Below are 26,518 nucleotides of genomic sequence, written 5' to 3'. Positions count from 1 at the left end.
TATAAAATGTGAGTGGTTGCATTGTTAACATAAGTACCGCAGTGGCATCAGGTTTCTGTGTCTTCCTGCTTCTCACTTCTTCCACCGGGCACTGCGGTGAGTGATGTGCTTTTGGATCCATCCTCTGGTGCTGTGTGTCCGTCTGGTCTGATTGCTGCTCAGTAATCCCTGGTGGGCATTGCTTTCTTCCTCCCCAAAAATGAAGCTGCAGTGGATATTCTCAGATATGTCCCTTTCTGTACCATGTGAAAATGCCTTTGGGTTACATTCCCAAAAACAGAGTTGCAGATCCCCGGATCAGGTACATATTTAATGTGTTTATTTCAGGGGTTTAGTTTAGTTCAGGGGTTTTCACGAAGTGCAGTCAGATTGTTCCTCACCTTGCCTGCACTAGTCAATACTGCTTCCAGCAGAACGAGAGTTCTTGTAGCCTCCCTGTCCACACGGGATGCACAGGCTTTAAAAACGTTTTTGTTTTGATGTAACAGTAAAGAGGTGCATAAGATTTTGATAATGGAGGGAGGAAAGAAGGAAGAACATTCTAGAAAGGAATGCAAGGAGCAGGAGCCCAGAGGTTGCATGTTAGGAGGAAATGATTTCTCCTCCCAGTTGCCACAGCGCAGTCCTTGGAGGACAGCTGCAGGGATGAAGCACAGAGGAGGAGGGACCAGACTCTGGAAGGCCTTGAATGGAGAACTGGGAGAAAGGGGTGACAAAAAATAAAAATAAAATAAAGTAAATAATAAAAATTAAAAAAATAAAAAAATTTAAAAAAAGAAAGGGGTGACATGATCAAAGCACGATGCTGGGACCCTTCCTTTAGTGAAGGGAGGGTCAGGAGGCCAGGAGCTCATCACGGTGGAAGGGTGCACAGGTGTGGAGGTGGGGGGGGAAGAAAATGGGAGCAGTGAGATGACTAGCAGAACACTGGTTATTAAATAGAAATGAGAAAAAGGCGCGTGTGTAGTTTTATTTTAGATTTGTCACGTTTGAGCTACCAACAGGACACCCAGCTAGAATTAATTACAGGTAGTTGGAAATTATTACATAAAATCCTACAGTTAGATTCAAAATGCAGTCTGCAGTATGGGGCCGGAGGGAACTGGCTTAATAGCCATTGTGGGGCCACCACCAGGAGAATATGTACAGCTACCCAGAGAGCTAATGTAATGTCAGGTCACGTTAATAGAAGTAGAGCGTAAAGGTGATAGAGGTAGCCAGTCGGCATACCACTGGAAGGTTTCTTGTTCTTTTTAAGAAAGAAGTTGACGTGCTGGAATTTGTGTGAAGGAAAACAGGCTCCCACCAGTATATCCACCCACCTCCCTACCTCTGTGCCATATGCCTTCCCTCCTGTTCTTATGGATGATTTGTTTGCGTTCCTATCTACTAGAAACTAGGTCCCATCCCTTCTCACCTACCTGTGAGTTCTCCCCCCTCCTGTGCCAGTTTTTCCTCCGCTAGATCATTCCCATCAGCATACAGACATGCTGATATTTCATCTTAAAATCCTCTTAACTGATCCAATATCCCCCTTCCTGTTACCCTGCTTCCCATTGCAGCATATCTCAAAACAGTTAGTGATACTTGCTGTCTCCAAATCCTCTCCTCCCTTTTTATGTCAAACCCATTTCTATCCTCTGCTTCTCCCATTCCACAGAGCCCGCTCTTGTCAAAGTCACTAGTGACCTCTGCCCCAGACCCAGTCCTCATCTTACTTGACCTATCTGCAGCATCTGACCCGGCTGATCACTCCCTCCTTAAAATCCCCTCTTCTGTTGGTTTCCCCGGAACCCCCTAGTTTTCCTTCTCACTGGCAACCATCATCACAAACAACTATTTTAATTAATTTATTTATTTATTTATTTATTTATTAAGTTTTATTTTAGAGAGAGCACATACAAAAGTTGGGGAGAGGGGGAGAGGCAAGGGGTGGGGTAGGAGGGGAAGGGGGGGAGAGAGAGAGAGAGAGAGAGAGAGAGAGAGAGTATCCTAATGAGGCTCCACACTCGGCACAGAGCCCCCAACACGGTGCTCAATCCCACAATCCTAGGATCATGACCTAGGCCAAAATCAAGAGTTGGATGTGCAACCAACTGATCCACCCAGGCACTCCATTTTATTTTATTTTTATTTTTATTTTTATTTTTTAACATTTATTCATTTTTGAGAGACAGAGCATGAGCAGGGGAGGGGCAGAGAGAGAGGGAGACACAGAATCCAAAGCAGTTCCAAGCTGAACTGTCAGCACAGAGCCTGATGTGGGGCTTGAACCATGAACTTTGGGATCATGACCTGAGCTAAAGTCAGACGCTTAACTGACTGAGCCACCCAGGCACCCGCACGCACCCCGTTTTAAATATTTATTTATTTATTTACTTTTTATTTGTCACAAACAGTTGTAAAATACTTTCATCATCCCAGAAAGAAGCCCCATACCCCTTAACCATTGCCCTACAATTCTCCCAGCCCTAGGCAATCACTAATCTACCTTCTGTCTCTATAGATTTGCCTATTCTGGGCATTACACATAAGTGGAATCCTACAATATGTGTGGCCTTTTGTGTCTGGCTTCTGTCACTTAGCATAATATTTTCAAGGTTTGTCCATGTGGTAGCAGGTGTAAATATTTCATTTTTTTTGTCAAATGATATTCCATTGTATAAATATACCACATTTTATTTATCCAGTCATCAGTCGATTGACATTTGGGTTGTTTCCACTTTTTGACCATTGTGAGTAATGCTACTATGAACGTGTGTGTATAGCTTTTTGTGTAACTTAGGTTTTCAGTTGTCTTGAGTATACATCTATTAACAGAATTACTGGGTCATAGGGTAACTCTGTGGTTAACATTTTGAGGAACTACCAAACTTTTCCAAAGTGGCTGCACCATTTTACATTCCCACCAGCAGTGTCTGAGGGTTCCAGTTCCTCCACATCCTCACCAACACCTGTTATTATCTGTCACAAAGGTATTTTTCAAGAACAGCTCTGAATCTAAGTAAAAAACTTAAAGGTATGAACTTGTTCCCAGCTTCTACCTCTTATTTCTGACTTCTGCCCTTGAAGGAAGTGATTTTTCCCCTTAAAAGGATGTGTTATGATAAGCGATTTGTTTTCTCCAGTCTCCATCCACTTGTGATTCACATGTAGGAAGGGGCTAGCTTGAAGCAGGAGAGCCATCTGTACAGACTTGTCTTTGTAAAGGATCACGCAAGAGTAGAGCCTGCCCCACTGACTTCCTGGCGCTGAACTCAAAATAAGAAGCTGTCAAGCCTGTGAAGTCATTGCTCTTGAGTCACATAACGTAGACGGTCACTGAGAAGGAAAGGTGTGTGCCTCTCAGGACCTCCTCCCCTCTCTTGCTCTTAGATGGATGATGACGACGATGACGATGACGTAGGAGATCACGATGAGGACCACCCTGGGATGGAGGTGGTGCTGCACGAGGACAAGAAGTACTACCCCACAGCTGAGGAGGTGTACGGTCCTGAGGTGGAGACCATCGTACAAGAGGAAGACACCCAGCCTCTCACCGGTAAGTCAGCAGGCACCGGGTCGTGAGAGGTGAGATCAAGAAAGCTTCAGTTCGTAGCCGTGGTCTGTGTGGAAAGTTCAGGGAATGAACTCATTCGTTTTTCTTCACTATGCTCAGTATTGCTTCTGAATTGAGATTTGTCTAACCCTGTTTTAACATGTAGTACAACTTGTAGCTTGTTACTAAGCAAATAGGAATTGCTTCTTTATTTATTGAATTTTGGTTTCGGTGCTTATGACTGTATTTTAAGTTCTTTGTCTGGTGTGAGCTGTTTTTCCATCCAAAGAATCCCAACTCCTTTACCCAGTCCACACAGTGCTGATCTTCCACTTCTTTAATCATTTTCATTCATCTTCTGGGAAGTGGTTGGATTTCATAAACGCAAGGATAGATTTTGAACTGACACTGATCTCAGCCTATATCCAGTCCCTTGCCCTTCCTCCCACAAAATGAAGTCCAAACCCCTCAGTCCATAGTTTGAGAGCCTTCTCTGTCTTGTGCCAAACTGCATTCCCAAACGTGTCTGAACGTATGAGTGATCCTTGAGAATAACATAAATTGATGTCACATATCATACATTCCGAAAGCTCAGTCTACTGAAATGGGGCTCTGTATTTTTATGTTTTATGCCAACCTGCACATCACAACTTTTGTTTTCCTGCCTAGAACCTATAATTAAGCCGGTGAAAACCAAGAAGTTCACTCTGATGGAGCAGACTTTACCTGTCACGGTGTATGAAATGGAGTAAGTTACGAGGTTTCTCAGCCTCTGTGCACAAATAGTGTGGGTTCATTTTTCTGTGGAGGTAGGAGGTGGTTTGTGGTTGAAGTAGCCAATGAATTATAAAAGCAAAAATCCTCCCCTACAATTTGCCAGAATTTTCCTTGAGCATACATGGTTGCTGGACTATGTAGAGTCCATCTTAACTTTTCTCCTGGCTCTCATTCAGACTTCAGTCTTTTCTCTTCCAACCCCTTAGTTTGGTATTAGGAGCCACCCTTGGAGACAGAACTGGGTATTGTAATGGTCAGTGTTGAGACCACCAGAGCGCATTTTGACTTGATAAGATTGCTAAGTGTTTGGGAAATATAACAATTCTATATTTTGGAAAGGAGGGCACAAGTAGGTGGATACATGTGTAGAGTACTTAGACTCTTCATACAGCAGACTTTTGAAAATATTTTCATTGATGAATTGCATTTGTAAGGTCCCCATTATTTTGAAGTGCTTGTGACTCATTATTAGATAATGAAACTTAAAAAAAAAAAAAAATGTTGACATCTAGTACATCTGAAAGAATAGGGTCCCTTCTGGAATGGTCAGCTCACCTGCCCTTATTCAGCCGTTTTGGAAACAACTTTTCAATTATCTTCCAAACTTGCTTCATGTTCTCTTGTGTTCTCACTGGTGATTTTTTAAATTTTCCAATCTTTGTTTCTTAAACTTTTATATTTTATTTTATTTTATTTTATATTTTATTTTATTTTATTTTATTTTATTTTATTTTATTTTATTTTATTTTATTTTATTTTATTATTTTAGAGAGTGTGAGCTGGGGAGGGGGCAGAGAGGGAAAGAGAGAGAAAGAGAGAGAGTGAATCTTTTTTTTTTTTTTTAATATATGAAATTTATTGTCAAATTGGTTTCCATACAACACCCAGTGCTCATCCCAAAAGGTGCCCTCCTCAATACCCATCACCCACCCTCTCCTCCCTCCCACCCCCCATCAACCCTCAGTTTGTTCTCAGTTTTTAACAGTCTCTTATGCTTTGGCGAGAGAGAGTGAATCTTAAGCAGGTGCCACGCTCAATGTGGAGCCCAACACAGGGCTTGATTTCATGACTCTGGGCTCATAACCTGAACCAAAACCAAGAATCAGACACTGAACCGACTGAGCCACCTAGGTTCCCCAAATTTCCAGTCTTTGAAAGCGGGCTAGAGATTTCAAAGAGCCAAAGTCCTCTGAAGGCTACCTGCCATGAGTAATGTGGGTGATAAACAAGACAGATAGTGCTGGTTTTGATCAAGATGGAACTCATTAACGAGATGGGGGTTTCTCAAAAGTTTTGTTAACTAACTCTGAGGACAATTTCGAAAGAGAAGCTCTCTCAGTGATTTTAAGTCCCCTTAGCATTAATGGAATAAATCTATAGTGTCTAACCTGGAGATTTTGAATGGGGCAGTCCTTGTGTGCGCGCCCGTGGGTATTCGTACTGGTATTTGGGTTTGCTTTTCTTGCTTGCTTTTGAAATCCCATGATTTTACTGGTGAAATCCCCATTTCATAGGTTGGTTCACCTCACGGGTAAGTCTCTTCCGTTCCCAGAGCCAGAACCAGAACTGCGTAGATGTAGAAATTCACGTGTGCCTCTGAGTGCTCTCCAGTTGGTCTGAGAGTTGTTCCTGACAAAATACCTGAAATAGCTCTGTGCCACTCCCCACTTGGAAGCTTTTGCCCAAGTCCCTTTTCTCTTTCCCTTTCTCCTTTCAGCTTCTTGGCAGATTTGATGGATAACTCGGAGCTCATCAGAAATGTGACCCTCTGTGGCCATCTCCACCATGGCAAGGTGAGAGAACTTTCAGCTACTTGGAACAGGATTTCTCTTAGTTCCTGCTCTTTTTTTCAGCCCTCAGAGTCACAGGTTGGGGTTTGAAGCCATAACATTGGACCTCCTGATTCTGGGGGGCCTCCATGCCTAGTGTGAATCCATTTTGTGAAATTCTAGCTTTTCCTGAGCAGCAGGTGGAGCCTGTTTCTAAGCCACTTACAGCCTTGTGTCTACATCTGGACAGAAGAGGGGAAATTGAGCCTTACTCTGATTTTATAAGTTTTCATTTCCCGGGGGAATGCTTTGTCCAAGAAAGATTTCATCTTTCATTTGAAAATAATCCTGTGGCTTCAGTGTTAATCCCTTGCTGTCCCATAATCCTCCTTGCTCTCCTCTTCCTCTCCTTATCCCTAAGTTATGTGGTGTATTGGGCACTGGGGGAGGGGTAGAGTAGATTTTCCTTTGTGCTTGACAGATCTTAACCTTCTCTTCCCTTTCAGACATGTTTTGTAGATTGTTTAATAGAGCAGACTCACCCGGAAATCAGGAAGCGCTATGACCAAGATGTGAGTAGAAATTCTGTGGAGGGTTTAGGATGAACCATTCAGAATATGGTGTCTCTCTCTTTCCCTTTCCTTCCACTTTCCCACTCTTGTTATAAATAATGACACCTACAAAGTGCTGCTTTATAATTGTAATCTCTATTCATAGCCTTTAAGAAAGTAATTTTAACTTTCTCAAGAGCATAGAGAATATTAACCTGCAGTATTTTTGGATGATCTGTTCTGCACTTGGGATCTTTCCTCTGTTCTGATATATCCTGACTTTTATAGCCTGTTCTTTCCTGTCATAGTATTAATAGTCTACTCTATAAATATAATACAATTGGACCTTGTTGTTTTCATGATAAATTTAAATGCCTGTGAATGAGGCCAAGTGTGGCTGCAAGTCTCAGAGCAATAAATGTTCTGTGTCTGCTAGATTGAGTGTTTTGACGTGTGGGGTGTTCCATAAAGGCTGGATATGTCTCCCTTCACCACTTTAGAATTCAGTGTATTTGATCAAATTGAGCTCTCCAGCCATACCTGGTCCTCGGTGACCACCCTAACCCCCCAGAAAAATCCATTCAGGAGCATTTTCCATCTGAGAGGGCACTGGTCTCATTGTTTGGAATTTCTGTAGAATACCCTTCTGTCTTCCATTATCCTTCTGAGGCAGAAACCCTTGAGTTGGGAGCTGGTGGGGGGAAGTGATTGATGGTTTGTGTGGGAGAGGAGTCTGAAGTCAGTTGGTAACAGCGCTTCATTTTTTTTTCAGCTGTGCTACACTGACATCCTCTTCACAGAGCAGGAGGTAGGTGTTCCTGGGGAAATCCAATTGTTGCCCACACCAGACCCATCAGGAGTTCTATAGGGAATGTGGGGGAGCCTTTATACTAACACTTTGCTCTATACTGTACTCCCTCTCTCACTCCCACCTCACATCTCTTTATCTTGCTGCTTCTCCCAGTCGTCCCCTGATCTGTATATATTACTTGAAAGAGAGCTGGGCAGGCAAGCTTTAGGGTAGGTGGGGGGACCTTCCTACCCTTACTTTTAATTTGGCCTAGTAGGGCAAAGCCCAAGAGGTGATATCTACATTTCTGCAATAAGTTATATAGAAACCCAACAGGATTTTTTAAATGACATCATCCTCAAAACCCATGAGATGATTCCATCTATATGATGATCTCTTTCTAGGAATAGCTTCTCTTTGAGAGTGGGTACCTCTGTCGTTGTGCTTCTATTCTGTGTAAAGCAGTGAGCGTACCTCACTGTCTTTCCCATTCCAGCTGGTGGCTCTTTCTTCCATCTGGATCTTTCCCCTGTCTCTGACCCCTCTCTTTCCTCTCTCCTTTATTTCTGTCTCTGTTTCTTAAATGACCACATGGAAAGCTCAAGTTCGTAAGTGCGGTTTACTTACTGAAGGAACTTTGAACAGTGCAAGCTTATGATAATTAACAGATGTTAGCTTTTGTTTTTTAACATGTATGACTAGAGTGTTTTTAATACTTACTTCTTTTTATAACTTTTGGTTCCCAAGTTTTATTCAAGAACTCATACAAAATATTCCAGATAGGGGCGCCTGGGTGGCTCAGTCAGTTGAGCGTCCGACTTTGGCTCATGTCATGGTCTCACGGTTTGCAAGTTTGAGCCCCACGTCAGGCTCTGTGCTGACAGCTCAGAGCCTGGAGCCTGCTTCAGATTCTGTGTCTCCCTCCCTCTCTGCCCCTCGCCAGCTCACACAGTCTCTCTCAAAAATAAATATTAGGGGCGCCTGGGTGGCTCAGTCGGTTGAGCGTCCGACTTTGGCTCAGGTCATGATTTCGCGGTGTGTGAGTTCGAGCCCCGCGTCGGTCTCTGTGCTGGCAGCTCAGAGCCTGGAGCCTGCTTCCGATTCTATGTCTCCCTCTCTCTCTGCCCCTCCCCTGCTCATGCTCTGTCTCTCTCCGTCTCAAAAATAAATAAAAACATTTAAATAAATAAATAAATAAATAAATAAATAAATAAATATTTAAAAAATTAAAAAAAATATTCCAGATAAATGCATTTTAATCTTTCTCTTCTTCATTGTGGTTAGTCCAGAAGTAACACAATTCATAACTCTCTTTGTTGGCGAGTAACTACATATAATCACACAGATTATTCTTCTTCAAATTAAAAAAAAAAATTTTTAATATTTACTTTTGAGAGAGAGCGAGAGCGCAAGCTGGGGAGGGGCAGAGAGAGGAAGACAGAGGATCCGAAGCAGGCTCTGTGCCGACAGCAACTAGCCTGACGTGGGGCTCCAGCTCACAAACTGTGAGACCATGACCTGAGCCGAAGTCCGACACCCAGCCGACTGAGCCACCCTGGTGCCCCTCTTCAGATATTTTTTGCTGTGATATTTCAAACACCTTTTGGAAAAAAGGCACCTCAGAAATGACAGTAATCTTGCTCTTGCTCCTTTGAATGGTTACAACCCCTCCACCAACATTCCCGGCTTTGCCATTCTCTTTGATTCTCTTGAGGAAACTGCTCCAAATTGGCAGCATCCATGATTCCATCTCCTACAAAGTGGGTGCAGTCAAGGGTAGACTTCAGAACTTTTTTTTTTGCGCCCCTTTGTCACAAGCTTTTTCATGGGTGCCATGGTGGCAGCGGGGGCCAAAAGGGTCTAATTTTTTTTGAAACCCTAAAATGCAGCAGGATGTTTCGTTTCACTTATATAATGCTTTAGTTATTTTTTGTTAACCGTGTATTAAGATCGTAGGATCCTGGATTCTCTGTGAAGACTTAATCCCACTTTACTTGTTCTTTTGGTTTTTTGTGTTTTTTTTTTTTTTTTTTTTAAGTTTATTGATTTTGAGAGAGAGAGAAAAACAGAAAACAGAGCGGGGAGAGGGGCAGAGAGAGGGAGAGACAGAATCCCAAGTGGGCCTCACACCATCAGCGCAGAGCCTCACATGGCGCTCGAACACACAAACCGTGACGTCGTGACCTGAGTTGAGGTCAAGACTTGGGTGCTTAGCCGACTGAGCCACCCAGGCACCCCTATTTTTACTTTTGTTGTATTTGAACGAGACCTCTGCAAAAATGATGTTTAACACCAAGATAGCTCATCTTCAGGGTCATTCTGATTAGAGGCCTAGATAAAAATAACACTCAAGAAGAGACGTCAGCGTAACTACTAGCAACTGGCAAGCCCCTGGAGCAGAAGGAACTCCTGTTGCATAGGAAGAAATCCCAATGACCACTCTTTCTTCGTGATTTCAGAGAGGTGTTGGCATCAAAAGCACTCCAGTGACAGTGGTCTTGCCAGATACCAAAGGAAAGTCTTACCTCTTCAATATCATGGACACTCCAGGTGGGACATTCCTTTTACTATGAGAACCTTGCCCTCCTTGTTTTTTGTGCTCTCTTTCCAGAATAGAACAGAGCATTTCATCTTTGTGTTTACATTCCTTCACTTCTCCTTTCGTTGAGATAATTTCCTTTTTCACTGTCTCCTTTGCTTCTGACTAGTTAATTAGCAGGCACTGTGCAGCAGGCCTTCTATTTCGCTCCTCTCTTTGCTCTGCTCTAAAATATTTAAATATTAGGGAGTCTCATTCATTGACTCATTCCAGCCTGTGTCAGGCCCCATGCTAGACACTTGATAATGAAGGTGAGTCAGACATGACCCTGGCTTCGGGCACACTAAGTCTTTTGAAGGAAACCGTGGGGTCAGTGCATCAAGTGGCGGTGGACATACAGGTCACAGGAGCAGCATACCTTGCCCTGTGACAGACTGTGTCTTTATCTAATGGAAAGGACCAACTCAGGGCAGAGTTTTAAGTAGAAAAACTGGAGTTTTGACAGGTTGACCTTCTCATCCTCGGATGCCCAGTGCCCTAATACCTCTCAGCCCCTGTCCCTGTCCCCCACCAGCAGCACCTTGGCTTATCTCTCATGCACCAGGCCCTCTTGCCCTTTCTCCAGCCTCTGAATCGTCTTGTGCCTCCCAGAACTCTGCTGACTGCTGATGAGACCTAGCTGGTGTGTGAATGTCGATGTTATTGCCCTCCTAGGCAAACACTTCCTTCTTTTTGTGTTTGGGGACCCCCTGTATAAAAGTTTAATCCAAGCACATGACTCTACCTGGTAGAATTTTATATGATGTAGGGAGTTGTGGGGAGAAGGAAAAGGGCATGTTTGGGGGTTCACATGCTTTGCAGTGTTCCCTTAGGCTACCTACAAGTTAATTTGCGTCATCCTGCCACCACGCAGGTGACTTACTGGGTATTTGCCTTTCAGGACATGTGAATTTTTCTGATGAGGTCACAGCTGGCTTGCGTATCTCAGATGGAGTTGTCCTTTTCATCGATGCGGCTGAAGGGGTGAGTCTGCCGCTACCCTCTTATGATCCCTCCTCCATGTTAGGTTTGCCCCACACAATGCCTAGTGCATTGAGTGAGCTGGGAACCAGAGATGATGAAAGTCTGTGGGATTAAGGCTCACGTTTGTTCTGAAATTAAGGCAGCCTATGAAGGTCACAATTACTTCTCAGTATGAGTTCTTCACTCCTTGTCCAGTGAAGGTCAAAATGATAGGACCCAAAATAAAATGACAAATGTAATTAAAAGAGGGAGGAGAGTATATTCGTGTAAATGGATTTTAAATATTAATGAGTTTTTCTTTTTTTAAATTTTTTTATGTTTATTTTATTTTTGAGAGAGAGCAAGCGAGCTCGAGCATGAGCTGGGGAAGGGCAGAGAGAGATGGAGACACAGGATCTGAAGCAGGCTCCAGGCTCTGAGCTGTCAGCACAGAACCCAGTGCGGTGCTCGAGCCCACAAACTGTGAGATCATGACCTGCGCCGAAGTCAGATGCTTAACCAACTGAGTCACCCAGGCGCCCCAATGAGTTTTTCTGAAATAGAGTTTGGAATTAAAAGATTCAAGGCATCTTGTGTATTTCTAAATTGAGAGATTAGGTAATTTGGCTAACCTTGTTCATGTTGTCATTGGTGATTTTGCCAGCAGAGGGAGCCAGAGTTGCTTTTTTTTTTTTTTTTCTTCCCCCTCTTTCTATTTGATTTCATTTTGGAAAGTTGGAAGAACAGTACAAGGAGTGCACCCTCATTTGCTTTGTAATTCTTTCTCTGTAGATGTATACACACACATATGAGTGTGTATTTTCCCCGTGAATTATTTCAAAATACAATATGTCAGCATGTTACCTAAGAACAAGGACATTCACTTACATGACCAAAATACAGTTCCCAAAATCAGGGAATTTAACATTGATACAATATTGTTGTACAGATCTTTTTCTCCACACCTTACAGAATTTCACTAACTGTCCCAGTAGTGTCCTTTATAGAATTTTCTTTTCTGATCAAAGATGCTGCCTAGCATTCAGTCCTCATGTCTCTTCAGTCTCTTAATTGGAATCATTTGATTGGAACTATTCAATAGCCTTTCTTGGTTTTTTTATAACGGCATTTTTGAAGAGTATAAATTATACTTGTTTAGTAGTATGTCTCTCTATTTGGCCTCGTTGAATGTTTGCTCCTGATCGCATTCAGGTTATTTTTGACCCAAGTGCAAATGTAGCTGTATTGTTCTTAGTCCATCACATTAGGAGGCCCATAGTGTTACCTTATCCCATTATTGGTGATGCTAACTTTGATTGCTTGGTTAAGGTGGGTTTACCAGTTTTCTCCTGTGTAAAGTTACTATTTTCCCCCTTGGTAATAAATAATTTGTGGAGAGATACCTTGAGGCTCTGTATACATTCTATTCCTTTTCAAACTTTGCCTATTAGTTTTATCATCTGTTAATTTTTTTTTTTTTTTTAATGTAAGCTCTATGCCCAGTGTGGGGCTCAAAGTCATGATCCCGAGATCAAGAGTCGCATGCTCTACTGACTGAGCCAGCCAGGCACCCCAAGTCTTATCCCCCATTAATCATTCCTAGTTTATTTCCATAGTAGTTGCAAATGATGATTTTCTAACTCTTATTATTCCTTTTTTTTTAATGTATATTTATTTTTGAAAGAGAGAGAGAGAGAGACAGTGTAAGAGGAAGAGGGGCAGAGCGAGAGGGAGACACAGAATCTGAAGCAGGCTCCAGGCTCTTAGCTGTCAGCACAGAGCCCGATGCCAGGCTCGAACTTGTGAACCATGAGATCACCTGAGCCAAAGTCAGACACTCAACTGTCTGAACCACCCAGGCATCCCCTCCTATTATATTTTTTGGTTGGAATTCTATTTTGAGGAAGGGCTTTCCTTTCTCCCCCATCTGCTTATTTATTGTCAGTATGGATACATGGATTTTTATTTCATTCAGTGGGTTATAATCCATTACTTTCCTTACATATTTTGATGCTGTATCCCAGATTTGGTTAGGTAGAGCTCCTTTGTTCTTTTGACATGCCCCATCTTTTTTGGAGTACTTCCTTTCAGGCACAAAAAGATGTTCTGGATTCATTTTGTGCCTTCCCTGCCCCAGTCCTGGAATCAGCTATTTCTTCAAGGAGCTCTGGCTCCTTGTAGTGGGGACTGGGATAGAAACAAACGCCATGGTGTGTTCACTGCTCCTGGGGTCCATTACTTCTAGATCTTTTCACTGAACACAGATAATACATACACACACACATCTATAACTATTTTTTTGTTTATGTTTTTTTTTATTTATTTTGAGAGAAAGTGAATGTGTGTGAGTAGGGAAGGGGCAGAGAGAGGGGGGAGAGTGAGAATCCCAGGCAAGCTCTGCACTGTGAGCACAGAGCTTAATGTGGGTCTCAATCTCACAAACTGAGATCATGACCTGAGCCGAAATCAAGTCAGACGCTCAACTGACTGAGCTACCGAGGTGCCCCAACTATTTCTACACATGTATATTAAATGGGATAAATAATAAAAAAAGAAGAAATCGTATTTTCATCCTAATGCCCACAGTTCCATTCAGTACCATAGCTGCTTCCTAAGTCTGCTTCTGTCCCTTCTCCAGCACTGAGAAACCTGGCTCCCAGCATCATCAGGCTGTTTAGTTGTATCTCAGTCCTGCCAGGTGCCCTCTTTACCCTCTGCTTACACCCAGTAATCAGTTTCCCGAGGTTCTCTTTTCCTCATAGTTTGTATTTTCAGATAGTACCTTCTTTGGCTTTGCTCTGGACTTTTCTGCCCTTTTTGCTCTTATCACCACTTTCTGGGTCTTGTGTCTCTCAGGTGATGCTAAACACAGAGCGGCTGATCAAGCACGCAGTACAGGAGAGGCTGGCGGTCACCGTGTGCATCAACAAGATTGACCGGCTGATCCTGGAGCTAAAGCTGCCTCCAACTGATGCTTATTATAAGCTGCGCCACATCGTAGATGAGGTCAACGGATTAATAAGGTATAGGACCCGGGGCTCCTGGATGGCTCAGTCTGTTAAGCGTCTGACTCTTGGTTTCAGCTCAGGTCATGATCTCACAGTATTGTGAGTTCAAGCCCCACATCGGGCTCTGCACTGACAGTACAGAGCCTTCTTGGGATTCTGTTTCCCCCTCTCTCTGCACCTCCCCCACTTGCACTGTCTCTTTTTCAAAAGAAATAAACTTAAATAAATAAATAAATAAATAAGGTATAGGACCCCAGGTGTGGATTTCCTGTCCTCAGGAACTCTGTTTTTTACAAATCTTAACCTTGAACACCTGTGGGGGGCAACCCTGATTTCTTGGGAGTACATAACGAGCTTTTTAGACAAGGCTAGGGGCACATTCCAGGGCTCTATAGGGTTTGACTCCACAACCTCGGCCTCACTGACCCTGTGCCTTCACCGGCTGTACAGCCTAAGACCCACCTTCACTTCTGTGTTGTGTTCAATATCTGGGACTCTCAACTTGGTCTCGCCTTCACCCCATACCAAGTGTGTGAACCTGGGCAAGTGATGCTTGTAGAGCCTCAGGTTCTGCCTCTGTAAAAAGGGAATGAATGATAATAACGCTTACCTAATGGGATGTGATAAGAAATCAGATATTTGGAGCACCTGGTGGCTCAGTCGGTTGAGCATCCAACTTCGGCTCAGGTCATGGTCTCACAGTTTGTGGGTTTGAGCCCCACATTGGGCTCTGTGCTGACAGCTCAGCATGAGCGCACGTGCTCTCGCGCCCCTTCTCTCTTTTTCTCTTTCTGCCCCGCCCTCGCTCGTGCTCTGTCTCTCAAAAATAAATAAACGTTAAAAAAAAATTTTTTTTTTTTTTTAAAGAAATCAGGTAGATATTTGATGTAACCCACTTAGCATAGTGCTTAGCATGCAGTACCTGCCCCATGAATGATGTTAGTTGCTGTTATTAACACAGATTCAGTAAGTGAAGGAACTATTGGCTGTTGTTTTTGTGGACATAGTTGCTTTTCAGCAAGATGGATTTCAGGCTTATATTAATAAGTATGAGCGATGGCTGGGAGACCTCACAATACAGTATCAAGGTGACTTTGAAGAATAGGTTAAATATATCATAAAGACAGTCTTATCTGCGGGCTGACAGAAGGACTGGATGACTTATTGTGGCCCCTCAAAGGGCCCAGGATGAAGCTGCCTATTGAGAGAACACCTCTCCAGTTAAGGACTGGGGATGGTACCTCCGTGGCCAGAGACACATTTACCTTCAGGAGCCTCCCCCGTATGTAGTACTAATTCTCAACAGTGATCTCTTCTCCCTGGCTCCAGAAGGGCCGAGAATGACTGGAGACCAACATAATATCAGGAACCCCAAAGATGGAGTGATAAACTTATTTATTACCTTAAAATAGAGGATGGGGCTAAATCCTGATCACCAAAATAAGAAGTCTGATCTCAGCCTCTAAACAAGAAACAGCAACGTGAGCATATTATTTAGAAATATGAGGACCATTGCTCTGAAAGCAGCTTTAACAGAGTTGAAAGCAGTTGCCTCTGGGGAACATAACTTGGGATATGGTGGAATAAGGTAGGAAACTGCTCTTTAGAAGCCAATACTTTCACTTCTAAATTAAGAAATTACATAAAACAATCTGTCAGTGAGGCTAGGGTTGTGGATTGAATTCCTGTATACAGCTGGTTTTCTTTGAAACTTTAGTGAACTTGGGATGCTGTGGCTTCTGCGTGGCCTTTAAGATAAAGTTTTCATGTGAATTTGTATAACAACGCCTAATAAAATAAAGAGGAACTGGGCAGTGAGAGTGGGGAGCAAAGTTGCCCTTATTTTTTCTTTTGTTTTTTATTCACTTCTGGTATTTATGTCTGTTTGTGTTTGTGAAATTGAGATTTCTCAAAAAGGTACTCCACTTTCACATCAGATTCCTTTCCTGTGTTTCAAGAGCTTTGTCTCTGACCTCCAAGTTTCCCCTTGTCTGTCTGGTGCAGTTAACTTCTCCAGGATCATGCATGAAGTTCCCAGCACTGGGAAGTCAGCTTGTTACTGGGAGTTAGGGGACAACTCCATCATGTCACTTTCTTGGGCCAGGCCACTGGCAGCGCTTGAGTGTGTTATGCAAGCCCCTTCTGAGAACAAGGGCTGGAGAGGGGTGATGACACAGAGTCCCCGCCCTTCACCCTTGGCATTATGTTGATGTTGCTGCACAGCCCGGCTCTGCACTCATGACTGTCTCTGTTTTAGCATGTACTCCACCGATGAGAACCTGATCCTTTCCCCACTCCTGGGCAACGTCTGCTTCTCCAGCTCCCAGTACAGCATCTGCTTCACACTCGGCTCCTTTGCCAAGATCTATGCTGACACCTTCGGTAAGCTCTGGCTGGCGGGCTGTCTCCCAGCTTCCCCAGAGTCACGGGTGCCTTTCCTGCTGAAGAGTTTAGAATTGGCTTCATGCCAGGGTCCCCTGTTTGGGGGAGCATTTTATCAACTATTATTGTCACGTTTCGGTCTCTTTTTGGCCCCTCGACCCTTTCTTTGGGCCAAGTGGCTTCTAAAGAATAGAAGAATAAAGGTGACTGTGGAAGAAATGGGTGAAAAGGGAGCTCATTTTAGGAATAAGAATCTTTGTTAGCGTGAGACAGATATTTTCCAAGAGTAATTCTCCATGGCCACAAAGCCCTTTCAGACCTCTTCCTCAGGGATGGAATGTCTGTCACTAGTGGTGCTTCTTCTAGCTGTCTCTCCAGCCATCTGTAGGCACATGGACACTTTGTAGGCCTACTCAAGAGCTCGACATGTATAATATATAAAACATAACACAGATAAATTTTCACTCAGCATCGGATCACAGGAATTGGCCAAATTATTTTATTAAAATTCATTTCTGTGAATTATTTTCTGTCACTGCCAGTTACTCCCCTGTATAGATGTGCTATAACTTAACTACTTTCTTATCGTTAGGTATACATTTAGTTGTTTCTAGATGGCTCTTTTGAAAAGGGAAAGTAGATGGATAATAAATAAAACTTACCTGAGTAGGGTTCTGGTTTCCAGGTCTCTGAATATTCTTTACATCAGCATGTGAAGCAAAATCTAAGACCATTTCTGTAATTACAGTGTATTAATGATTTCGTTTCTGATTGAAAATGGCCCTGAGCCTCAGGAGAAAGTATTGCCCATCCTAGGAACCCACTGTTAGTTTACAAAGGAGCCAGCTCTGGGTTCCAATATCATCCTCCTGAAAAGCCGTGTATGGGAGCACTTGGGTGGCTCAGTTGGTTGAGCGTCTGACTCAGGTCATGATCCCAGGGTCATGGGATCAAGCCCTGCATTGGGTTCTGCACTGAGCATGGAGACTGCTTAGGATTCTCTCTCTTTCTCCCTCTGCCCCTCTCCCCCATTTGCATTCTTTCTATATACTTATATTTTTACAAAGGAGGGGAGGGGAGAAAAGTCATGTTTGGGACTTCTAGAAAGTCAGCTCTGAAAGGAATATCAGAGATCATTGAGTCCTTCCCCTTCATTCCACATATGGGAAAACTATGCCCAGGGTTACAGAACCTACTGGTGGGCTTGGGACTAGAATCTACTTGATGTTTTTTCCATCACACCGTACTTCCACAGTTGATGTCATGTCCTCTTAACTAAGAATCTGGCAACGCATGGGGAACAATCTCTGACTTCTAAGAACTCTGTCCAAGGGGTAGACGGAAATCTACAGAGTGTTGAACAACAGTGTATGGCATCAGTTTGGGCAGGAGGAGATGGGGCTTCATGGGCAGGTGGAGAGTAGAGAGCTGGGAGTTCTAGATTCGCAGCATTGAAAGAGGAGGCACAGAGGTGGGTGGTTTGGACCCATGGCCTATTTAATAATGGTGAACTGTTTCACCAAAGGGGAGAGTTGAAGTAAAGCTGTGGGCAAGCTGGGTTGGGACCACATTGAGGAAGGCTTGGAATGCCAGGTTAAGGAATTTTGACTTTATCCTGTGAGCAGTTGGGAGCTGTTAAAGATTGGGGTAGGCTGACACGTGCAAAGCTGATAGAAGATAGGCCAGGAAGAAGGGGGGGTACAGGAAGGAACACCCGGTTAGACATTTTCACCAGTATTCAGATACAGGATCGTGAATATTGGGTTCCTGTTATTAGTGAGATTGAAAAGGAAGAGAAGAACCAGAGAGAAGTTCACCCTTTCTTCCACTGAGCGTTTATTAAACTTCCAGCATGCTAGGCCTAGTTCTTGTGAGCACTCAAGCAACTCAGTCCAGTGAGTATGCTGTACTATAAGGTGCAGTAATAGAGGCATGTAAAAGACACAGTGGTTCAAAGGAGAGAGAGTCACTAACTAATGTGGGAAAGAAGGGAAGAATTTGGTAATTAGCAAAGTGGGGAAGAAAAAGATTTTGAACCTGGATGAAATGCCAAGGTAGCCTCAATAAAAGGGGGAATGGTCTGAAGGGGAGCGTGGCTTTAGGGGAAAAGTGATGAATATCCTTTATGGCATCTTGAGTGAAATCATCTAGATAGAAATACTCATGACACAGTTGGTGATGTGACCAAACTGACTAACAGGAGCTCTTGATTGAAACGATCTTGAATTCTAAAAGCCACCGTTGGCTCAGCCTGACCAGGATTAAGAGTTACAGTCAAACCAAAAATATTAATTGGTAAAAGATGAGATAAAGGTAGGCTTTGGAGTTTTCTCTCCTGAGGGCTAGATGTCTGCCTTCCAGAGGCTTGGGGCTAGTTTGAGCTTTAGCGTGGCATTGCAGCTGGGAGACTGCCCACACTGGCAGCAGAGAGCTTATGTGGATCAGGGAAGAGTGAAGGAGCCATTAAGCCCCACTTCTGGAAGGAACAGTGTTTAGGTGCAGACAGAGCATAGCATGTGGGCGGTTGGGCCTATTTTATTAAAGGAAAGCATATAAACCGTATCCTTGTCCATAGCTCAGTTCTTTGCTTCCTAGACATAGAGCTGCCTGGGTACTCATTTTGGCTCCACCGTAGCCATGTCTAATTTGGGCCAGTCCTGTCCTTGTCTATGCCTCAGTATCCTTGTCTGCCTGCCTGGGTACAAGGAAATGTCCAGACCTTGGGAAGGAACGTGCTAGAATTCCTCAGCTATAAACCACTTACGCATCTGGAACCACGTATGCAGACTTTCAAACAATACTTTGTTAGGTAGATTATAATCATATGGCTTCTCTTACAGGTGACATTAACTACCAGGAATTTGCTAAAAGACTCTGGGGTGACATCTACTTCAACCCCAAAACGTAAGTAGAGTGGGGAAGTGACTCTCTAGAGGGGGCGTACATTTTTCCAGGAAGTGAGGACAGAGAAAGAGTTCCTAAGATTAAAACCTACCTTTTGGGAAGGGGTAGGGGGGTAGTGCAAGCAGGGGAGGGGCAGAGAGAGGGGGGACAGAGGATCTGGAGTGGGCTCTGTGCTGACAGGCTGACAGCAGTGAGCCTGATGTGGGGCTCAAACTCAAAAACCGCGAGATCATGACCTGAGCTAAAGTTGGACGCTCAACCAACTAAGCCACCTAGGTGCCCCAAAGCCTACTTTTTTATTAAACATGAATAATCCTCCTCTAAGTGGTTTGGCTTCATGAGCTCTTAACAGGATGAGCCTATTTCTCTTGAGATCTTCACAGCTCAGCTCAGGCATGCACGAGAGTCATAACCATATGCTCTCTTGGGAATCTCTCTTTGGAAATGTTATGATCACATACACATTCCTTCCCCTTCACCCTGCTCAGATGCAGAACTTAGGAAATTCACCCTTGGGGTCAGTGACACAGCCTTCTCCCTGCTGGGCCACCCATAACTCTTTTTTTTTTTTTTTTTCCTCTTAATAGACGAAAATTCACAAAAAAGGCCCCAACCAGCAGCTCCCAGAGGAGCTTTGTGGAGTTTATCTTGGAGCCTCTGTATAAGATCCTTGCTCAGGTGAGAATGTCAGGCTGCCTGGTTCAGGCCTGCCCTTCTAAACACAGAGTGCAAAAGTTGGTGAACTCAGACTTCCCCCTGCCCCTAAACCTGCTCAGTTTTGTTTTACTAAGCATGAGGATAGTTGCTCACCAGTCTTCTAGATCTATGGTCCTCTAAGTGCCTCTGAAGTGCCCTTCACAGTGAAGGGGGGAAGATAAGAAAGAAAAGGCAATGGAGAAATTTTGTATAAAGATTTGATACTTGAGAACTAATAATTGCAGTTGTAGGGATTTGATTTACAGATATAATTGGTTTATGTATAGTGTGTGTGTGTGTGTATATATACATATATATACACACACATTTTATAAGAGGGGAAGCAAACTGGAAATAAGTTAAATGTTTATCAGTGAGAATCTGATTAAATGAATTATGGTACATCTCAAGTATTTTGTAGCCATTAAAAGAATGACTGTATTAGCTTGCTTTTTAATGATTTTTCTGGGCCTGTATATATGTGATGTTTGTCAAATCGGAAAGGATGCATCACGGGGTGCCTGGCTGGCTCAGTCAGCAGAGCATGCAACTCTCGATCTCCAGGTCGTGAGTTCAAGCCCCATATTGGACATATAACTCACTTGAAAAAAAAAAAAAGATGCATCAGACAGTGGTAAGGATGCAGTTAGACATGTAGGATTCTCCAAAGAAAAGAGTATAACATTGAGTTTGCATGAATTTGTGCTACCTAAAAGGCAGAAGTAAAGGGGTAATACTGTACGGGAGTTTTCGTAGACCTTTTTCCCAAGACAGTTATAAAATATTCAAGTGTTTAATAAGCACTGTGCACAGTTAACACACACATATACACAAAACGTGTGTGGCCATACCAGCTGACAAAAGAGTAAAACATAGCAACAAGACAAAATAACATGATTAAAATTTATTAGTGCTGAAAAATACTTAGTATCTTGTGTCAGACTGGAATGGATTAATAAAAGAAATTTATAGAGTCTGTCTCATTAGAGACCTTGAGTCTGCTGAGAATGATTTAGCTTGGCCTTGCCCTACCAGCAGATGGACTGCTAGGTGACCTTTTTTGGTTCCTTCCAGTGCAGTGATCCTCTAAATCTGAGAAGTCTCTAAATAGGGAAGAGTAAGGGATTTCCTGAGTGGGGTGAGATGCTGCTTTTCAGACACCAGGGGGCAGCACTGAAGGTCATCAGAGAGGGCCAGGTTTATTTAACCAACCCCTTTTTTCCCCCCAGGATTGGTTTGAAGAGTAGATATCAAAGATTTCTCTCAAACCAAATGGCTGTCCTTGCCAAGAGCTCTCCCTGTAGAAGAGAACTTGGCACAGTGACCCTTCAAATTGCCCTTTGGCCTTCCCTTGCCCTCTATAGCAGGCAGCATGCTGGGGCCATCATTACAGCTGACATGGTATTTGGTACCAACACAGGTTGTGGGTGACGTGGACACCAGCCTCCCCAGGACCCTGGATGAGCTTGGCATTCATCTGACCAAAGAAGAGCTTAAGCTGAATATCCGCCCCCTGCTCAGGCTGGTCTGCAAAAAATTCTTTGGTGAATTCACAGGTAACAAAAGAGCTCATGGCCCCCTTCCCATCACTGTCATGTTCTGCCACACATATCGGGGGGACCTTTTCCTCACTCCAGTGATGTGCAGAGATGTGAGGCTTTTTTAAATAAACTGCAAACCGGATGTACAGCACCTGCATTTTTCTCCTAGCTGTTTCCTTTGGTGGATGGTACCAAGAACTCTATCTTGGGAAACAAAAGCAATTATATTTCCCTACCAGGAGGAGCATGCAAATAAAGGAGATGTTGAAACAGATTCCAAGGTTGTAGTATTTTTACAAGACTCATAAGTGATGTAAATAGACTCATAAGCAATGGGAAATACTGGGAAAAGCAGCAGGCTCAGATTTCTTTTCTCCTAAGCTCCTGTCTCCTCTATTTAAGTGGCACAGAAGGCAGGCGATATAGTAGAATGAGCCCTAGACCTATTGAGAAAGACCTGAATCTTGTTCCTATTGTGGCCCTGGCCCTTCCATGTGGTGAGACCTGGGTCAGCCACCTGATTCTTCTGTGACTCGAATTTCTCATCTGTAAAATAAGGGAGGTAGTAAAGGTAATGACTAAGGGTCTCCTCAGCAATCTCTTGATTCTCTCTTTTTTTTTAAATTTTTTTAATGTTTATTTATTCTTGAGAGAGAGACAGAGACAGTAGAGCTTGAGCAGGGGGCGGGCAGAGAGAGAGGGGGACACAGAATCTGAAGCAGGCTCCAGGCTCTGAGCTGTCAGCACAGAACCCGACATGGGGCTTGAATTCACGAGCCATGAGACCATGACCTGAGTGGAAGTCGGATACTTAACCAACTGAGCCACTCAGGCGCCCCAGCAGTCTCTTGATTCTGGTAGTTATTAGGTGTCTAAATCCACAAGGTACATGATTCTAGTAGTTCATTCTCGGCTGGCCATCCATCTGATGTAGGAGACACCAACTGAAAACATCTGCTTTCCCCAAGGTGCTAATGGAGGTTTTCTCTTTCATGGCCTATTGGCTGTTAGAAAAACAGGATGATGGGGCGCCTGGGTGGCTCAGTCGGTTAAGCTTCTGACTTGGGTGCAGGTCATGATCTCACGGTTCATGGGTTCCAGCCCTTCGCTGTGCTCTGTGCTGAAAGCTCAGAACCTGGAGCCTGCGTCAGAGTCTGTGTCTCCTTTTCTGTCTGCCTCTGCTCGCTTGCTCTCTCTCTCTGAAAAATAAATAAACGTTAAAAAAAAAAGAAAAGAAAACAGGATGATGTATTGAACAGAAACATATGCAGTATTTCCCAAAGAGAGAGTCAACTCGGATTGTTCTGAGTAAATCTGAAGAGCTGGGGTACTTATTGTAAGCGCTCAGTAAGTGCTTATATTCAATGAAAGATCATGGATTGATAACAGACACTTGAAAATTTTTGTCACCTGAGTTCAAGGAACCATTGAGCCCTGCTTCTTGCTCTTAGAGGATGCTCCCAGGAAACAAGGTGGTACTTCCCGCTGGGCTCACGGTGCCCTAGCTTAAGAGCTGAAAATGAGTCCCTGCACTTTTAGCTTTCTGGCCATCACCAGTGGATCCATAACTCACCGTCACTTCCCCCTGTGAGTGTAGAGTAATGGCTTTGTCTTCTCCCTCCGCAGGCTTTGTGGACATGTGTGTGCAGCATATCCCCTCTCCAAAGGTGGGCGCCAAGCCCAAGATTGAGCACACCTACACTGGCGGTGTGGATTCTGATCTCGGCGAGGCCATGAGCGACTGTGATCCTGACGTAAGGGAAAACCCCCATTTCTGGTTTTTTTCCTCCTTCTGTTGGAGATACTGTTTTCTGGTCATAGGAATGATGCCTTCTTTCCATCCTTGCTTGCCACTGCCCGTTAGCAAAGTCAAACAGGCCTGAATTCAAGACCCAGGGTTACCACTTCTAGTGTTATGATTTTGGGAAAATTATTCTATCTTTCTAAGAGTCTTGGTGGATAAAATGAGGATGGTAGTATGTATGTGACTGTTAAAAAATTAAATAAGAGTAAGAAAGTTTTACAGTTGTGTTTAGCATGGTGCCTGATAGACAGTAAACATTCAACAAATGGTAGCTAAGTTTGTCAGCTTTGGGCTTTAAAAAAGTTCTTACCAGGGGCACCTGGGTGGCTCAGTTGGTTAAGCGTCCCACTTTGGCTCAGGTCATGATCTCATGGTTTGTGGGTTTGAGCCCCAGAGCCTGCTTCGGATTCTCTCTCTCTCTCTCTCTCTCTCAAAAATAAATAATTTTTTTTTTTTAATGTACTTAAAAAAAGTCTTTCCCAGGGATGCCTGGCCAACTCAGTCAGTAGAGTATATGACTGTTGATCTCCAGGTCATGAGTTCAGGCTCCACATTGGACCTACACAGCTTACTTTAAAAATAATTAATTTATTAATTGAAAAAAAATTTTTTTCCCAGCTGTCCTTAGTCTAATTTCTCAGCATGAACGACCAACTGAGAATCGTGTTACATCTTCGGAGGGAATTTGGGGCAAGCAAGTCTTGTAATCTTGCAAGTTAACAGTGGCAATCTGCCATCCTAAACCTGCTTTTCTTTGCCATTGCCCTCATCCTCCTAGAGAAAAGAGAAAGTTTTTTTGCTTTGCTCTGCCTATGACATCTGCTAACTAATCAGGGGGTAGGGCATGGTTTGGAATTTTCCCAGGAGATTGACACATCTTCCTCTAGGTCTGGGCAGGCTCCTCGCAGAGCCGTGTCATCGCTGTCCAAGGAGGTAGAGACAAGGGTATTTACCCTGGGAATATGTGTGGTTGAGCCTGCACTCTGTCCCCACCTCCAGGGTCCCCTGATGTGCCACACCACCAAGATGTACAGCACGGATGATGGAGTTCAGTTTCATGCCTTTGGCCGGGTGCTGAGTGGCACCATCCATGCTGGGCAGCCCGTGAAGGTGCTGGGGGAGAACTACACCCTGGAGGATGAGGAAGACTCCCAGATATGCACCGTGGGTCGTCTTTGGATCTCTGTGGCCAGGTACTGTCAATAGTAGCCTATAGAGGCATGCCTTGGCCTTGTCACAGCAGCTGCATGGGCCACTTCAGTAGGGCATCAGCTGACCCTCCCTCACATCTGTTGACTTCTATTTCTTACTACCCAGAGTTGCTAGGGCTAAAAGGCAGCTACTGTTGGGATAATGCCAAGAGCCTTGCCTTTGAGTTTTGAGTGGCTTATATAAACTTTTGTAAGTTTTCTATTTTTACTCTTTTTAATCCTCTCTTCCTCTTCTGTGTTTCTAAGTCACAACCTTTATGTTTCTTCCCAAAAGAAATTGTCTCCCAACCTCCACGGACTATTCTTTGACCAAGAGAAGATTTTGCTAGATCCCTTATAGGTTCCTTATCTGCAGCATCAGACTTAGCTTGGGCCTCTGGGCTGCTTGTGAATTCATAAGTTCGGCTTCTTAGCTAGCAAGCAGAGTCAAGGCAGTCCTGTTCTGACGTGCCTGCTGTACCTTGCCGATGGCCCCCTTTCCCTCTCCAAATCCACCCATTCCCTAGAAGGCAGAGGACTGATGGCCTAGGAGAGTTGCAGTATCTTCTGTGGTGCTTTTGGCATCTCCTTACATTCTACCCCTTGGGCAGGGCCTTGCTTACCAGTAGTATCCACCTGAAATTAGGTTTTCCTCTTTTGTCCTCCTAAAATACCATGAGCTTTCTTCCATGTGCTAACCAGTTTATAATTCCAGTTGACCCTTGAACAACACAGGTTTAAAATTACACGAGTCCACTTTAATGTGGGTTTTTTTTTTCCAGTAAATACACTATTGTCCTGCAAATGTATTTTCTCTTGTTTATGACTTTAACATTTTCTTTTCTTTAGCTTATTTTTTTATAAGAGTACAGTGTAGAATACACATATAGAATGCACATACGAAACGTGTTAATTGACTGTTTATGTTACCGGTAAGGCCCCCAGCCGACAGTAGGTTTTTAGTAGTTAAGTTTTGGAGGGATGGGGCGCCTGGGTGGCTCAGTCGGTTGAGCGTCCAACTTCAGCTCGGGTCATGATCTCACGGTCCGTGAGTTCGAGCCCCGCGTCGGGCTCTGTGCTGATGGCTCGGAGCCTGGAGCCTGTTTCAGATTCTGTGTCTCCCTCTCTCTCTGACCCTCCCCCGTTCGTGCTCTGTCCCTCTCTGTCTTAAAAATAAATAAACGTTAAAAAAAATTAAAAAAAGTTTTGGGGGGAGTCAGAACATATATGTGGAGTTTCAACTACATGGGGCGTTGGGGCCCCATTGTTCCTGGGTCAGTTGTACATATATGTGAGGTTACATGGTTGGTTGTTGTACCCCTCCCCTAATGGAATGTATGTTTGGTTCACCCCTACTCCTGGCTCAGTGCCTGGCACCCCTCCTTATTTTCACTCATCTGTTGCCCCAGATACCACATTGAGGTGAACCGTGTTCCTGCTGGCAACTGGGTTCTGATCGAAGGTGTTGATCAACCAATTGTGAAGACAGCAACCATAACTGAACCCCGAGGCAATGAGGAGGTAGAGTTTCTGAAAAGGCAACTGGATTAGTTTAAGCTAGAGGGTCCCATGGGAACTCACAGGGTACTAACCTGGAGTCACTGCTGCTTCCTGGTTCTCGGCCTGAGCACAGGCTGAAGCTTCTAGATCGGACCCAGCTCGATTCTCCCTGTACTCCACTCAGTTGCTAGGAGTTAGGAGCAGTTGCTTTATCTTTTCCCTGCTGTTTGTTCTGCCAAATTACGTGGGAATAAATGGCCCTTCTGGCTGCCTCCCAGCAGCACTTTGGCTCCTGGTTGGGGAGTGGTCTCCTCCTCTCTGACCTCTGTACCTTTGGTGCCTACTCAGGCCACGTGCCCTCACTCCTCTGCACTTTGAATCTCAGGCTCAGATTTTCCGCCCCTTGAAGTTCAACACCACATCCGTTATCAAGATTGCTGTGGAACCAGTCAACCCCTCAGAGCTACCCAAGATGCTGGACGGTCTGCGCAAGGTCAACAAGAGCTATCCATCCCTCACCACCAAGG

At 44.0% G+C, this 26,518-nt stretch overlaps 1 protein-coding gene and 1 pseudogene across 1 annotated transcript in view; one reads left to right on the top strand and one right to left on the bottom strand.

The window, feature by feature from the left end:
- Window positions 1-26,518, top strand: part of EFTUD2 (elongation factor Tu GTP binding domain containing 2) — a 39,291-nt gene that overhangs the window by 5,908 nt on the left and 6,865 nt on the right. Inside the window, exons 3-18 of the mRNA XM_047093414.1 lie at window positions 3,376-3,541; window positions 4,208-4,286; window positions 6,033-6,108; window positions 6,591-6,656; window positions 7,408-7,443; window positions 9,885-9,975; window positions 10,905-10,987; window positions 13,823-13,989; window positions 16,232-16,356; window positions 19,197-19,260; window positions 19,848-19,938; window positions 21,377-21,512; window positions 23,124-23,251; window positions 24,301-24,494; window positions 25,901-26,012; window positions 26,377-26,517. Coding sequence (XP_046949370.1) covers window positions 3,376-3,541; window positions 4,208-4,286; window positions 6,033-6,108; window positions 6,591-6,656; window positions 7,408-7,443; window positions 9,885-9,975; window positions 10,905-10,987; window positions 13,823-13,989; window positions 16,232-16,356; window positions 19,197-19,260; window positions 19,848-19,938; window positions 21,377-21,512; window positions 23,124-23,251; window positions 24,301-24,494; window positions 25,901-26,012; window positions 26,377-26,517 — 1,755 coding nt within the window. The remainder of the gene's footprint in view (window positions 1-3,375; window positions 3,542-4,207; window positions 4,287-6,032; window positions 6,109-6,590; window positions 6,657-7,407; window positions 7,444-9,884; window positions 9,976-10,904; window positions 10,988-13,822; window positions 13,990-16,231; window positions 16,357-19,196; window positions 19,261-19,847; window positions 19,939-21,376; window positions 21,513-23,123; window positions 23,252-24,300; window positions 24,495-25,900; window positions 26,013-26,376; window position 26,518) is intronic.
- On the bottom strand, window positions 8,681-9,261 carry LOC124522157 (60S ribosomal protein L22-like; annotated as a pseudogene).

The sequence above is a fragment of the Lynx rufus genome, unplaced genomic scaffold (genome assembly GCF_022079265.1).
Source record: "Lynx rufus isolate CCGP_SWC_20201006 ecotype Redwood Valley unplaced genomic scaffold, mLynRuf1.p SCAF_34, whole genome shotgun sequence".
Classification (NCBI taxonomy): Eukaryota; Metazoa; Chordata; class Mammalia; order Carnivora; family Felidae; genus Lynx; species Lynx rufus.
This window is presented reverse-complemented; position numbering and strand designations above follow the sequence as displayed.